At 38.0% G+C, this 13,982-nt stretch overlaps 1 protein-coding gene across 1 annotated transcript in view; it reads right to left on the bottom strand.

The window, feature by feature from the left end:
* Positions 1-88: 88 nt before the first annotated feature.
* Positions 89-13,982, bottom strand: part of nlk2 (nemo-like kinase, type 2) — a 35,916-nt gene continuing 22,022 nt past the window's right edge. Inside the window, exon 11 of the mRNA XM_054794059.1 lies at positions 89-11,334. Within this exon, the coding sequence (XP_054650034.1) occupies positions 11,280-11,334 (55 nt within the window). The 3' untranslated portion in view covers positions 89-11,279. The remainder of the gene's footprint in view (positions 11,335-13,982) is intronic.

A 13,982-nucleotide genomic window follows, 5' to 3' on the forward strand; every position in this document is an offset into this window, starting at 1 on the left:
ATACTGCAGATACTAATTTGTTTAAATTACAGAGGAGCTTGGTCATAATTATATAATTATGTATTCTGGGTTTGAAAAAAAAGAATGCAAGACAAGTTACAGATTTCTTCAAATGTCACATTTAATGAAGTCAACATTATTTTCCAGATGGAGGATTTGGGTAATTTTCCACAACTTGTATGCATCTGATTTAAAACATAAAATATATACGCGTTGTTTATGATAGCAAATAATACAAATCCAGATAATCCAGTGGGTATGGAGTTGTGGTTAGCTTCACACACAGGGTTTCCTTACAAGGTAATTTAGCCATTACTGAAAAAATATTTGAAAGGAGTATTTTCTCAATTGATTCAAGTACTTCATTCCAACACAAAATAAAGCAAAAATGCATTATCTGCACATGAAGGTCATCGAGGTGATGGGAAGGGCGAGTAGAAACTTGGACCACTGCTAGTTGTGTTGATTCCTGAGAATTCACCTCAGTTTCCAATTAACACTTGGAGCATGTAGTAATGTAGAACGAGACAGCTCTAGACCGTGAATGGCTAGATTATGCATTACTAAAACCGTGTTACAGTGGTCAAAATCTGAACAAGACACATACGTCTGGCCACTCCAACATCCGCCCAGTGCATTGACTATGCTCTACATAGCTTGTGTTTCTTACATTTGACATGTTTTCTCGATAAAAGATTCATTTCTTTACAGCGTATACTGTACTTGTGGCATTTGCAATTCTGTTATGTCTTTATCATAGAACAAGCTCAAGGAGATCATACTGCGCCTGTAAATATACAAGTAGGCCACAACTTAGCATACAGATTTTATTGGCTAAGCCCAAAGAAAGTTCAATTTATTGGTTAGGAAGTTTTCATACCCAACTGTCACATATTTTTTTTCACATGCCAAACTTTTACAAATGTCTAAAATTTGTCTTCAGTGACTACGTTGACATGCACACAATATTGCCGTTAAGACCGATGTTATCTTAAAGACATGACATGTTTGCATCGACAAGCAATGAGAATATTCCTGTTTACATGTCAGTCAGCACATTCCCAATAATGTTGGTAATAACGTCCTGACATCAAAACCAAAAAAAAATGTTTCTTTGGCCAAAAAGCTGAACTCCACAAACAAAAAGCTTACTTTTGTTACATTTTGTTGCCTAAGCAGTTTCGCATCATATGTCATATCAAAAGCAGTATTTGTATACATACAGTATAATCAACAACTGTATAGACAAATCTTAAATTTTTTCCTTTAAAGGAAAAGTATTTAAGGATATTATATTTGTTTCTTCCTCAACCCAAAAATGTTAACCTTTACCGTGTCAGTTTTGAGCAGTGAGCCTTCGCAGTAATCACGTAATACTCCGGCTGGGTGAATTTTCCGTTTTACATGATTACGGGTTGATACAGGTGTATGCCAGGAGTCAGTATTTGCTTTTTAATAACCGAAGATTTGTCAATATTTACTAGGGGTGTCAATTAGTCGACCCGTCATCGATTCGGAGGAGTCTGATGCGACTATCAATCTCGCAGTCAAATCATATGAAAATTTCATGTGATCGAGATTGCACCATTCTGACCACATGGGGTTACCCACAGTTGCTGTCGAGCATACATTTTTACTCAGAATGTCTTTGTTTTTGTTATAAATACCCTATTTTGATACAATTCAGCCTCATTTGTGTTAATAAAGAATTGAAAATGACGTGTGTTTAACAGAAGACCCATACTTATGCAAGATGGCGGCGTGTAAAACCAACAAGGCCCGGCGTCTCTTCCAGATTTGCAGTTTTGTAGTATTATTTTGCTGGTTTAACATCTCACACTCGACAAAAGCTTTTGGATATTAGATTTTGCAACGCCAAAGTTTTTTATCATCGATCTTCAAGTCCTGCCAGAGTATCATACTTTACACACGCCACCCAGCCATGCGGGAGTGATTGCCAGTGGAGTCAGTGTTGCCAACTTGGCAACTTTTGTCAATAAATCTGGCAACATTCCAAGCCCTCTTGCCGACAAAATCGACTAGCTACTTTTTCTGGCGGCATTTGAGAATTTTCTGGTATTTGGGGGATTAAAAGTGAAAGCATGCATTGAGTTGCAGTTTCTGTTCTCACTGAGCATCAGCGGGTGCAGCTGAGACACTATGCTCCACACTGAGAGCATAGTGGAGCACCACTCATCCATGAATCACGCATGAGCGAGGCGCGATGCCACCGGGGTGAACCTCGCCCTGTTTTACAGATCGAATATTGAAGAGAGAAGGGGAGCTGAATCTAATCTTGTGATTACAAGTCGCAGGTTCAAAAATAGATTTTTATCGCCATCGCCTTTACTCGTAGATTTTCGCCAGTGGCTGGTGGTCCCGGAAGTTAAAAGTGGTTTTCTGTTTTCTGGTTATTACAGGAATAATGTGTGCATGTCAACGTGGTGATTTTCTTCTGGAAATAATCCACAGTGGTCGGCCAAAGTGACCATCTGGTCGGGGTGGGTGGATCGATCATTCTCGGCTTACTAAAGTGATGAAAAATCATTTTTCAGTTCTCTTATGTTTATTTTCACAAATTATTTTTTGGTTGTGTTCATATTCTTACATTGTTTACAAACTCAGGGAATACATTCTTGGACACAGGAAAAAATTAAAAGGATTTGAATGAGAGTCAGTCATAGTTTTTGGCGATGTTTATGTACATAGTGTCTGTCATAGAAAGGAATAATTGTATTATCATTGTTATTTTTAGTGTTTTATATATATTGTTAAATTGCTCTCATGTAAGAGTTATAATAAATATTTGTTGTCTGAAATCCTAATCCTGTGTCTTATTCTGATTATTAAAAAAAATAAAAAATTAATGGTCCTGAAAAACTTCAAGTAAAAAGTATCCGAAATACTAGCCCTGTATTTAATTGGCATTGATATCAAAATCTGCAGTATCTCCCACCCCGATAGTTTGTCACCTCTCACCAAGTTCTGTCAGGTAGCCAGCGATAGGAACACCTCAAGTTATCCCAAACCAAACATCTACCATTTAATCAGTGTAGACTCAACTATCCTCTTCATGATCATGAATGTGGGACATTGTAGTAACATTTCCAAAACTTGCTTTCCTTTGACCTCATCCATAGCTAAAGTTGAATTCTGGAGGCTGATGCTGCTTTAGTTTTAGGTTACGGTGGACAATAAAATTTCTGACAGCAGTACATTCAACTTAAATCAACAAAAGAGCATACTTCGTACTTTGTACTGTATAAAATTGGAACAGAATAGTTTTTGAAGTATCAAATCCTTGAGACTGAGCTTTGAAGACAGTCTTTACAAAAAAAAAAATAACCCAACTTATGTCCTATTAGCTCTCGGAGCAAAAACTCGCTAACAGTCAGGTAAACCTTGGCTATTTGATGGCAAATGGTGGAATATATAAACACTGGGTGAGTCAAAATTTGAATTGAAGCTTACAAGAAAGAATGGGCAGGGGAAGTCCATTTGATCATTTTAGTAGAAAAGCTTCATCTCCATGAACATATGGAGGTTAACAAAGCCAAGTTAGATAGCCCGAGAGGTAGAGACCAACAGGTTTAGACACAGGTGCATCTCAGTAAATCAGAATATTGTGCAAAAGTGAATTTATTTCAGGAGTACAATTCCTGGAATCCCCAGGTGGCATTTTCAGTTCATTTACTGATACCAGTAGTTTGCAAATGTTTCACAATATTCACATTTTACCAGACACAATTTGGTGGTTTTCTTCGCTGTATGCTTTAATCATCAAAATTATACATAGAAATATATTCTTGAAATATTTCACTGTGTAGTGAATCGTTATAAAGGCTGTGTCTCAAATGAAATACTTCCGTCTGTACACTTCAACAAGTATACTGTGTGTACTGTGTACTTAGTTCCCAAGTGCGGACATTTTGACAGTGTAGTGGGCACTTACTGTAAACGATCGCAATACTAGCCCGCCTCTTCTTCTATTTGTCTCCTTTTTAATAGTGAATAGCAATTACTCTTACAGAGGAACATTGGGATAGTCCGATAAAACACCTGCCAGCGATCGTACAATACGGTAGATTCATGATTCAGCATTCACAGCCTTACAAATTTACAGATTTTTGTTTAAAAAAAAAAACCAAAACTTTTTTCTCAGAAAATAGGCCTTTTTTTCCCCCCACAGAAAACATCTCATTCACCATAAACTGGTAACAATAATTATAAATACAATATAGCGTATGTGTTCCACTGTTTTATGCTTTACTGATCAGGTTTTTCATCAAGCACTGAGATGTCGCATTTTGTTCGGTGTTCCTTGAACCTGCTGCTGTGCCAGACTACACCGTGACACCAATTCCATCATTCTGCGTATCTATATATTTTATCATCTAAAGTGTGTTTAGGAAGTCTGCCGAGCATATTTAGGGCTTAAACCCGATTTGTGCATTTAGTGGCTAGCTTCCGTCGCAAGTGAACAATGGCAAATGAAGAGAGAACTTTCCGAAGCTGAATGTAATATAATCATTCATGAAATTTCTACCCATGGATTGCCGTCATTCGCTAACAGCCTTGGAACATAACTCCTACGAAAAACGGCGATATACTGTAATTTAAAATGATGATTAAAAATTCCTTTTTCCTCGCTTGCATGTTTCCGTTGCTTACTTTGAGGCAGAGATTGCATTCTTTTTGTTTGGTAGTCCCTCCCCTTCCGCTAAGTAGCCTGGATGGCGACTACCGAGGGTAGCTAAGCGTGCGCACTGAACCATTTTGCCCGTTTTGAGTACAACACACACGTATGCAATCAAAAGTGGAAGTACGGAAGTGCGTCAATTGAGACACAGCCAATGAATTAGACTGAATGTGACCTTTGAATTCATCTACTGAAATAAACCCACTCTTCCACCAATAACAATACAAGGCTTCTCCTTAGATATATCTACAACTCTGCTGTACACACAACATACAGTTAACATGACAGGACAGGATTATTTGTCCTCTATTTACCAACTGCAGGATAAAAAGAAAGAAAATATATACAATTGTATGCAAGGTTTAAAAATAAAAATTAACTTCACAGCCTTACAAATGTGCAGGCTAATACAATTTCTATACAGTGGTACATTTTAGGTTGATGTGTATATTAGGTTCTCTATTGCACATATATACATAACATGCCTGTGAATGTTGTCATTCATCCAGCTCATTGTATTCTCATGACAATTGAATAGATTGCAACTGGACTGTTCAGGTTGTCTTATAAGACATTGCACCTCTCATCTGAGCAGGCTTCATCAGTCCATGCTCAAAGACTAGATAGGACTAGAGCTGTCCTATGTAGTCTGAGAAACTGAACTGTTCTGGTTGTGTTAGAAGGTGCTTCACCTCCCATCTGATCAGGCCTTATTAGTTTTTGCTCAAAGACTAGGTAGGGTTAGAGCTGTCCTATCTAGTCTTGGAGAAGCTGGATTGTTCAGGTTGTTTTGGAAGGGGCTTCTTCGCCTCCCATCTGATGAGGCCTTACCAGTTCATGCTCAAAAACTAGGTAGGATTTGCGCTGTCCGAGCTAGTCGTGGAGCAACTAGATTATTCAGGTTGTCTTAGAAGGCGTTCCACCTCCAACCTGGACATGCTTCATCAGTTCGCGCTCAAAGACTACATAGGACTAGAGTTATCCTATGGAGTGCATGAACATGAACAAATCGATTCAATGCCCTGAGAATACATCAACATACTTTTGAGGTGTGACAAGAATGCCTGCGCTTTTGGACAAAAGAACATGGTAGAAAATAAAAATACGAAAAATATATTAAATAATTTACTTCAAAGCTCTTTTCTGGTTACAGTGTACACATATGAAGAGGAGCTGGGCAGATCTCAAAAATCGTATTACCATTGAGAAAAATTCAGCTAGGTCAGACTGAGCCATCATTTATCTTTATAATACGCTACTGTTGTCCCGTCTATGGCAAGCTCATTAAACACAATCCATGAATGAAGAGCTGGTCAATAGTATAGGGTGATATAGTCAAGTACAAGAAATACAACCTGGACATAATTCTATTGCTGGTTTCTAGCGTGCTTCATGTTCATTTTGATGTTTTGTTTGTATCTGCGAGAATGACATGATGATAATTGCCACATTTATCCATATAATTAAACAGTGTCCAAAGGAAGACCGGCTCTCGCCTGATGTAAGCTTCAACTCTTTTCTCAGGTTTAATCATAATCAAAAATCTCAATGATCATATGAATGACTAATTGGAAAAGGACAGCTGACCTTCCCAAGCTGACATAGCTTTGTTCTTCGTTTGGCCGAAAACTGGTTGAGAATAGACTGGGTGAATGAAGAGTGTCTCTACCGGTTGCCAACAAGTAGATCACTGTATTTTTTCCTCAATGGCTTCAAGACAGAATTAATAAGTTATACAGGATCAATAGAGTTCCTAACCATTCATTCAGCTGGCGCCATTTTGTTCGAAAAACACATATCCAATATAAATAGGGTTTTTCTCTGCATGTACAAGGTCTACATGAATGATCTTAGTATCAAAGTAATGGAAAGACTTGGATGGTTACTGTAAATGTGAAAATGTATAGTGTCTTGGACTGCTTGCATCATGCTTTACAACATCTGCCAATTACGCGCTTGTGGTTTGAATTGTCTCCCGTTGTCCTGAAATTGGTTTGGTCGTGCTTTTAGCTGAGGTTCTTCCAGTTACATGGCTACATACCATGTGTATACTGATACAGTTACCGATCTATTATGCCCATCCCTACTGTGCACAACAGGTGAAACTCGGAAGAAGTTGTCTTGATGGACAGGATTCATCTTTGGCAATTTTCCAAAGAATCTTGGTCCATATAATCAGTGATAAATTTGCTACATTTTTTCTGTATTTGAGAATCATAATGTTAAACATTTCTGTTCTCTCCTGAAGCTCAGCTTTTCTTAATTACTCCTTCATATTTTAAGCCAGACACATGCAAATAAACTGCAATGTTGGGCAATAAAGTGGGAACAACAAACCAAAATGCTCAAACATTTTCTATACAGAAATACAATGAGTCAAGTAAGAGGAAGACATGACAGAATGCTGTGATATCTAAATGAGCCGAAAATGTCCTAAGTTGGAGTGGAAGTGTTTATATAGGATGTGCACAAGTGGAAGACGATGGTGGAGTCTCCAAAGTCAAACATCCCTTAAGGTCGCACAAGTTGTAGTTCAATCAAATCTTCTGGAATAATACACAAAATTTCAAATTGTTTCTCTTCTTGTATAACTTGTGTGGCAACTGCAGACGTGCCAACCTTGAAGGAATTTTAGAAGTTTAGAAAGACAGAAGGAGTGTTATTGAAGCCGGAACTAATCCATATGTTACACTTATCGCAAATGTTGGTCCAAAATCGAAGAAGGTGACACAGGAAATCATGTAAAAAAAGTCAACCTTTGGTAGCCTATATGTGGTCTGCGTCCCCACAGCATGAGGTAACATTTTTTTTGGTGGTACACGTCATGCTGTGCAAGAAGGTTTGCGCCTTGATGCAGGAGCATATTCTAGGCTTCAGAGACTGAACTTGAAACAGGTGAAATGTGACAAAATGTGTACCTGGAAAGTAGCGAAGAGTACACAAAGGTTGAAATGCGTGCAGAGTATGAAAAATGCATACATGTTGGCAGGTCCACAATTGCTTATCAAGCACCGATCAACCCTTAAAATGTTATTTACTACATTTTAATATTGATTTATTAATTTAATATTAACATTTTAATATTAACAGTGGTTAACTAATGGCTGTTAAATGTTACTTTAAACACCTATATACCTTGTGTCATGAGTCAACTCGGTACTCAAATACCGAATATAATATTCCGTGTAATAAAAAAAGAAATACTGTGCAGCACAGCCTTTGGCTAGCAACAATGCAAAGAAGCCAGAGCTTGAAAAACCCTCTTCCGTCCTTAACGGCTCCCTTTTAGAAACACTTTCAGGTGAAACACGTATAAAGATTAAAGTTGTGTGACGCTGACATGCTAACCACAAGTCCAGCCTATCATATGTAATTTCATGTTTATTTTTTACGGTAGGTTTTGTTTTACATTTAGTTCCATTACTGTACGAAAAATGAACCGAACGACGACCTCAAAGGGATAATTCAGATTTTTCAACATTAAGTTGTAGGACATCCCCATCAGCAGTGTAGTATATCAACAGTAACTTTTCCCCTACTTCGTCCCGTGAGCAGACTTCTGGTCAGTTTTCGGTGTTGAAGAAAGTTGTTCCAGCTAGTTGGTGGGAAAAAGTAAAAGCAAGTAAAGAAGTAAAGCATTGTCCTTCTCAAAACAATATGCATTCAAAAGAGTAATATTTTTGCTTCACAAAAAAAGTCAGACCTCACAATCACTCTGCCATTTTCTCTGCCTTGGGATTACTGCGTGCTGCCGCCTGTCAACTGTTGCGCACCTTTGCATCACCTGTTTCACAACGTTCACATGCTCAGATGACGACAACTGCTGCAACGCGAGAGAGCTAAAGTGAGTGCTAGAGTGGGAAATACATTGTCACAAATGAATATACTCTATGTAAAAAATGCTGCAGACTTGCAATTATCCGGGCTGTAACCACAAAAATGTGCCTGAAATGCCCTATACTGTATATTCATCGCTTTCCTGTCACATACATTGCTATTATGCAACTTTGCCTTGTTGCCATATTGGCTATAAAGTGGGCCCTAAAGTGGCAAGGATGAAACAGCTTTGTGTGTGAAGTGCACACTTCAGCAAGGATGATTACATTCCTCCACGCCCAGAGTTCTGCTGTTCCAACACCCCAAGTAAGAACTAGTTACCAGCTAATTACATGCCGCCTATTACCGCCTTGTTTAAAAGCTAACAGCATTAGCCTAGGAACAATTTGTCAATCACTGTGTTTCCCACAGCTACATCTGTGGGTCCAGCTTCAACTTGGACCACTTCTCCGTCACTCCTCTCCCTCTCTGCCTTTCTAACTCCATCTGACGAAGTTCAGCATCAGTGTATTCCGGTTCGTATAGGTATCTCTTTGGCTTTGCGCTAAAATCAATGTCGTCATCACTTGTTTTGTAGTGAGACATCCAAGCAAGTAAACACTGTGAAACAGGTGATGGAAAGATATGCAACAGTTGGCAGGCGGCAGTGTACAGTAATACCGAGTGATTGTGAGATCTGACTTTTCGTGGAAAACCGTGTGTGACGCAAATGTATTACTCTTTTCAACGCATCTTGTTTTGAGAAGCAAAACGCTTTAATTTTGTGAACCCCCGGCCATCTAGGCGGAAGAACTTTATCAACATCAAAAACTGACCAGAATTCACACTCACACTTGGTGCACAACATTGCTGATGGGGATGTCATACAACTTCATGTCAAAAAACCCAGACTATCCTTTTAAAAGCACGGTACATACCCAACCGCGATTTGGGTTGTCAGGAAAATACGGTTTGTTATTGCAGTTCTCAAATCTTTTGTGTCCATTATTCCTATTGATTTGACTAATTTTTGGAATAATTATGCACAAACATGCATATGTATTTCTGGTATGATACACATTGACACACAGACTTTATTATCTGCTCTAGCCGAGAGGCCTCTTGACTCCAGAACGGGAGCTTCACATGCTCAAACTCAGCAGCCTTGGGCATTTTAAGATAGCGTTAGCCTCTCATTTTAGACTAACCCTAATGAGGTGCGTATATGCACCTCCTATATAGCAACACCTCTTCCTATAAAAGTTTTCTCTCAAAGCCGTTCGTTCAGGTTGTATTGATTTGTCTCCTTGCATGCAAGCTTTATTAAACTGTACCTCTCATTATTCTCAAAGAACTTGTGTCTCTTGTTTGCTTTGAAGCCAGCAGAAAAATCTTCCTTGTGTACCGGTACAACCTTATTGTACAGTTAATACATGTTTTATGATGGCAACAAATGAATTATTTCCAATGTTTTCTGGAAAAAAAACTGTTTTGAAATCAAACAAATCAGATGTTGACCAAACATTCTGCTTAAATGTGGGGTTAGCTGCCCCTTTCCCTTTCGGCTTTACTGTAACTGCCACACTTATTCAAATAGACTCCATTGTGGAAGTTGAAAAACTGAGAATGATTTTTGCATATTTCAGCCATGTTGCTCCCTTTCCTGTTCCTTCTTCATGGCGCCTTAGCACAACATTTACAACCAAAAACAAAGCAGATTTATTCAGCAAACAAATCGTATGAACAATGTGAGCTCTCGCTGTCATTATTCCAAAAAGGAAGCAAAGGCTAGGGTTTAACCTTATGGTAAACTAACGAGCTACTGCGTTTACTATTTTCAGGTGATACCTGAGTATTCTGGACAAGGTTTTTAAAAAATGCAGGTGCTGCGCACATAAAAATATTTGCATATATTATCTCTTAAACTGCATGCAAAACAGCATGCCTATATTTGTGGTATTAATGTAAAACTTCACATACATTTTAAAATCAATTACATTCCTGTATGCTCGTCCACCTTTGTGGGTATATGCAACCGTTATCAGTTGGAATTTCCTTAAATAAATTTTGCTCTGAATACAGATACAGTACAAATGTTGCGGTTTATGAGTAGACAAACCTGGGCTCCAACACTTTTAAAATTGGCATGACTTCCATAAACACACCCGCTTTGCACACAAAATTAATGTAACTCTTCTTTGGCAAATGATAGAACCTATAAAATGTGTGAGCACAGGGGGAACATGCCAAAGGATATCCTGTTAAAAATATGACTTACCCAAGAACATTGTTCTCAAAAATGGGGAAGGTTCCTAAAACCTGATGATGCAACTACAATCGATTGTCTGAATATTAGGTTAAACTGGGTGTCATGCTGATTTGGTAATTTGACAGTTCAGAAGGGAAGACAGCTGTCATACTAGCAGATTACAGGAAAAAGTCATCGCCACGGCTTGTGAAAAGCTCCTTTTTAAAATACAAATTTTAAATCTACACATAAAAGCAAGTGTGCAGTGTGATGATGACAATGCTATCCTACTGAGTATGTCACACATTTCCAACCTTGTAGTACACCCACAAAAGTCAGCTCGTGGATGATTACAAAAAAAAAAGTTTTCATATTTTAGCACACAACCAGTAGATGCCAACTAGAAGTCATGCTTCTCCAGTGAAATGCTACCGAGATGACAGATGATATTGAGACGCTTTCGTGATTCCATTTTAACAGCTTCACAGGCAAAGATGACCACACTCACGACAGCAGCTACTCCCACACCAGTGGAGACGGAGGCATTTCAGAGGGCTGCGCCACTGTGGAACTGAGAAAGCAAGTGCATTAGGTGTACACAGATGCATTATCTAAAGAAAGAGCTTTGCTATGGTATATGCCGTATTGACTTGAATATCAGTATACAAACAAAGATAGTATTCAAGTGAACCGTACAGCACCAGCCAGGGTTCATTTGCAAGTGAGCCAAGACTCCTTGAGAAAGGAGTCTCGGTCCACTTGCACAAGTTCTGTAAATTGTGTTCCCACTTGACCAAACAAGTGTGAACACGTCCTAAGCAATCACATGAGGGTTTTTTTATGATGCCAACTTTAATACGATGGTGACCAATGAAGCAGTTTTATCAACTGTCAAGCAGCTAGGAAATAGGATTCATAAAATATGATGAAATAAAGATGATTTAGCTGATTTTGGCAACATGATGATTCCTTCTCTCTGAACCAAAACACGGGTCTTGAAAAAGAGGTCGTCTTTTATTCATAGGACATATGATTTGGGTTGTATTTATCTGTTCTTATTAGAAAGGAATGTTCATACATCATCACCAATTATTTGATTTGAAAACAACAATGTGCACAAGCATAAATATTTTTCGGCCTAAAAATGGCACTTTTTTCATGGTTTGGCTTGTCCTGCGTCTCATAGTTAGGTGCGACTTGCACATCAAAATATACATCCATAAATAATATAGCATGTGCCTTTATGTTAAAGTGAGGTGCTGCTTGCTGTGAAATAGTTAGGCACACAAACTGAATAATACAAAAGATGCAGGACGCTTTTTGTTACAGAATATTTTCTAATACGCCGTGGACACTAAGTAATGTGCAACTCTAATGATAATGTTGATTGAGAAATGTGGTATTTTAGACATTAGTGTTTAATTAAGACATTATGTATGGCTATGTATAGCTTGGAGATTGTAGCTGCTGCGTCAGCCACTGACTAACTAAATACACACATATGATTCAGTCTATTTTAATTCATTTGTGAATACAAACATGAAGTTTTGGTGTTATAATACAGATGTTTGATACATTTCTACACACCAAGACACATCCAGATGTCATATCACGTATTAAAATGTATTCTTTGAGGACATTCAGACATTTATTAAAGAGGTAAGTTTGTATTGTATCCACATGCAAAAAAACGGACTCATTTCTAGAGATGCTCTATAAGGTCGCCCATCGATACATTGCGGTTCGAGCATTACGCCCTCACTCCATCAGTTTTTCAATTAATTAATAAATTATCCCTGTTTTGTGGTTGAGTATGGCCTATTAACAAAAAAAATGCATATTTAAGCAAATTGTACTTATTCTTGGCCTAAATTAAGCATTTTTAAACATAAAAATGGCTAAATAAACTAACTAAATGCACTAAAATACAAATGCAAGGCAGAAGAAGCATTCCAATTGTGAATGTGGTATTCTAGTAGATTGTCCACTAGGTGTCGGTGTTAGGTGAGACGTGATCGCCAGAAAAGGCATTTATTCCAAGTTTAAATTATCGCAGGCACAATAATAATAACATAATAATAATAATAATAATAACAACACGGGATACTGTTGGGGCCATAACCCACCACAAGCTGAAAGTTAACTCTGAACCCCCAACGTCACTTCCTGTCCTCCCGCCAATAAAGTCCTCTACGTAACACATTTACTGTGACACGTACACACAAGAAGGAGTTTTATTAACATCTTAAATAGCTTAATTACATTTATTAAGTCTACTATTGTGGCCGAGTGATTTAAAGCTGCCAGTATAATACATTGATGAGACAGTCTCCACAGGAAGTACGCTGCGAAGAAACTGCTAACGTGTCAGTGTGTGTTATCTTATGTCTTATTTTCTCTGATTATATCTACTATATTGGGTAATACAAGTGTAAAGGTGACTACATTGGTGGTATTTCATGTCTAGAGGGCTCTAATAATGTTTAAAACTGTATTTAGCAGATCGTAAACAGGTTTTCTACGCTATAACTACAAAAATATTCAATTTATTCATATTGAATCCTATTTACAGCCATTAATGAGGGACGACTATATTGACTTTTCACCAATATGATATATAGCAATATTGTCCAATATTGCAATATGCAATGTAAGTTATTCTAAAAGTGCCATATTTACTTTGTCTCAACTTAAAAAGGAAGATACCTTACTTACCCCTCGCATAACCAGGGCTTTCATTGCGAAATGAAGCTATTTTTTGGAGACAAAAGCGCAGCGTTTTATTGTGAAGGCCGAAAGTGTGCTGTTTTGTCTCTTTATTTGGTCTCTTGACGGCTGTGTAGTGTGACAGTGAAAAGACACTTGCTAATAAAAAGTGTCTCCTGTGCTTCATGGCTGCTTACGTCATGTTGAGCTTGCACAATGTCAGGTGACATCTTGGTAGGATCCTCACTCATACATATTCACAATCCAAAGGCAAAACTTAGAAAGAATTCTAGAACGCGGGCATGCTAACTGAACTAGCAAGCTTGTTGCTGTGTGGAACACGTTATCACCCACGTGCAGATGTCATTATCGGCAGATAACCAACAAGTGCAATACCGGAATGCAAATAAATAACACCACAGATTATTTACGGTATATCCAAGTATGGACATATTCCCAATTGTGCGTTTTTGATCTATTTTATCTTCAATGCTGATAATTATAAAGAGATGC

This window comes from Dunckerocampus dactyliophorus, chromosome 12, assembly GCF_027744805.1.
Source record: "Dunckerocampus dactyliophorus isolate RoL2022-P2 chromosome 12, RoL_Ddac_1.1, whole genome shotgun sequence".
Classification (NCBI taxonomy): domain Eukaryota; kingdom Metazoa; phylum Chordata; class Actinopteri; order Syngnathiformes; family Syngnathidae; genus Dunckerocampus; species Dunckerocampus dactyliophorus.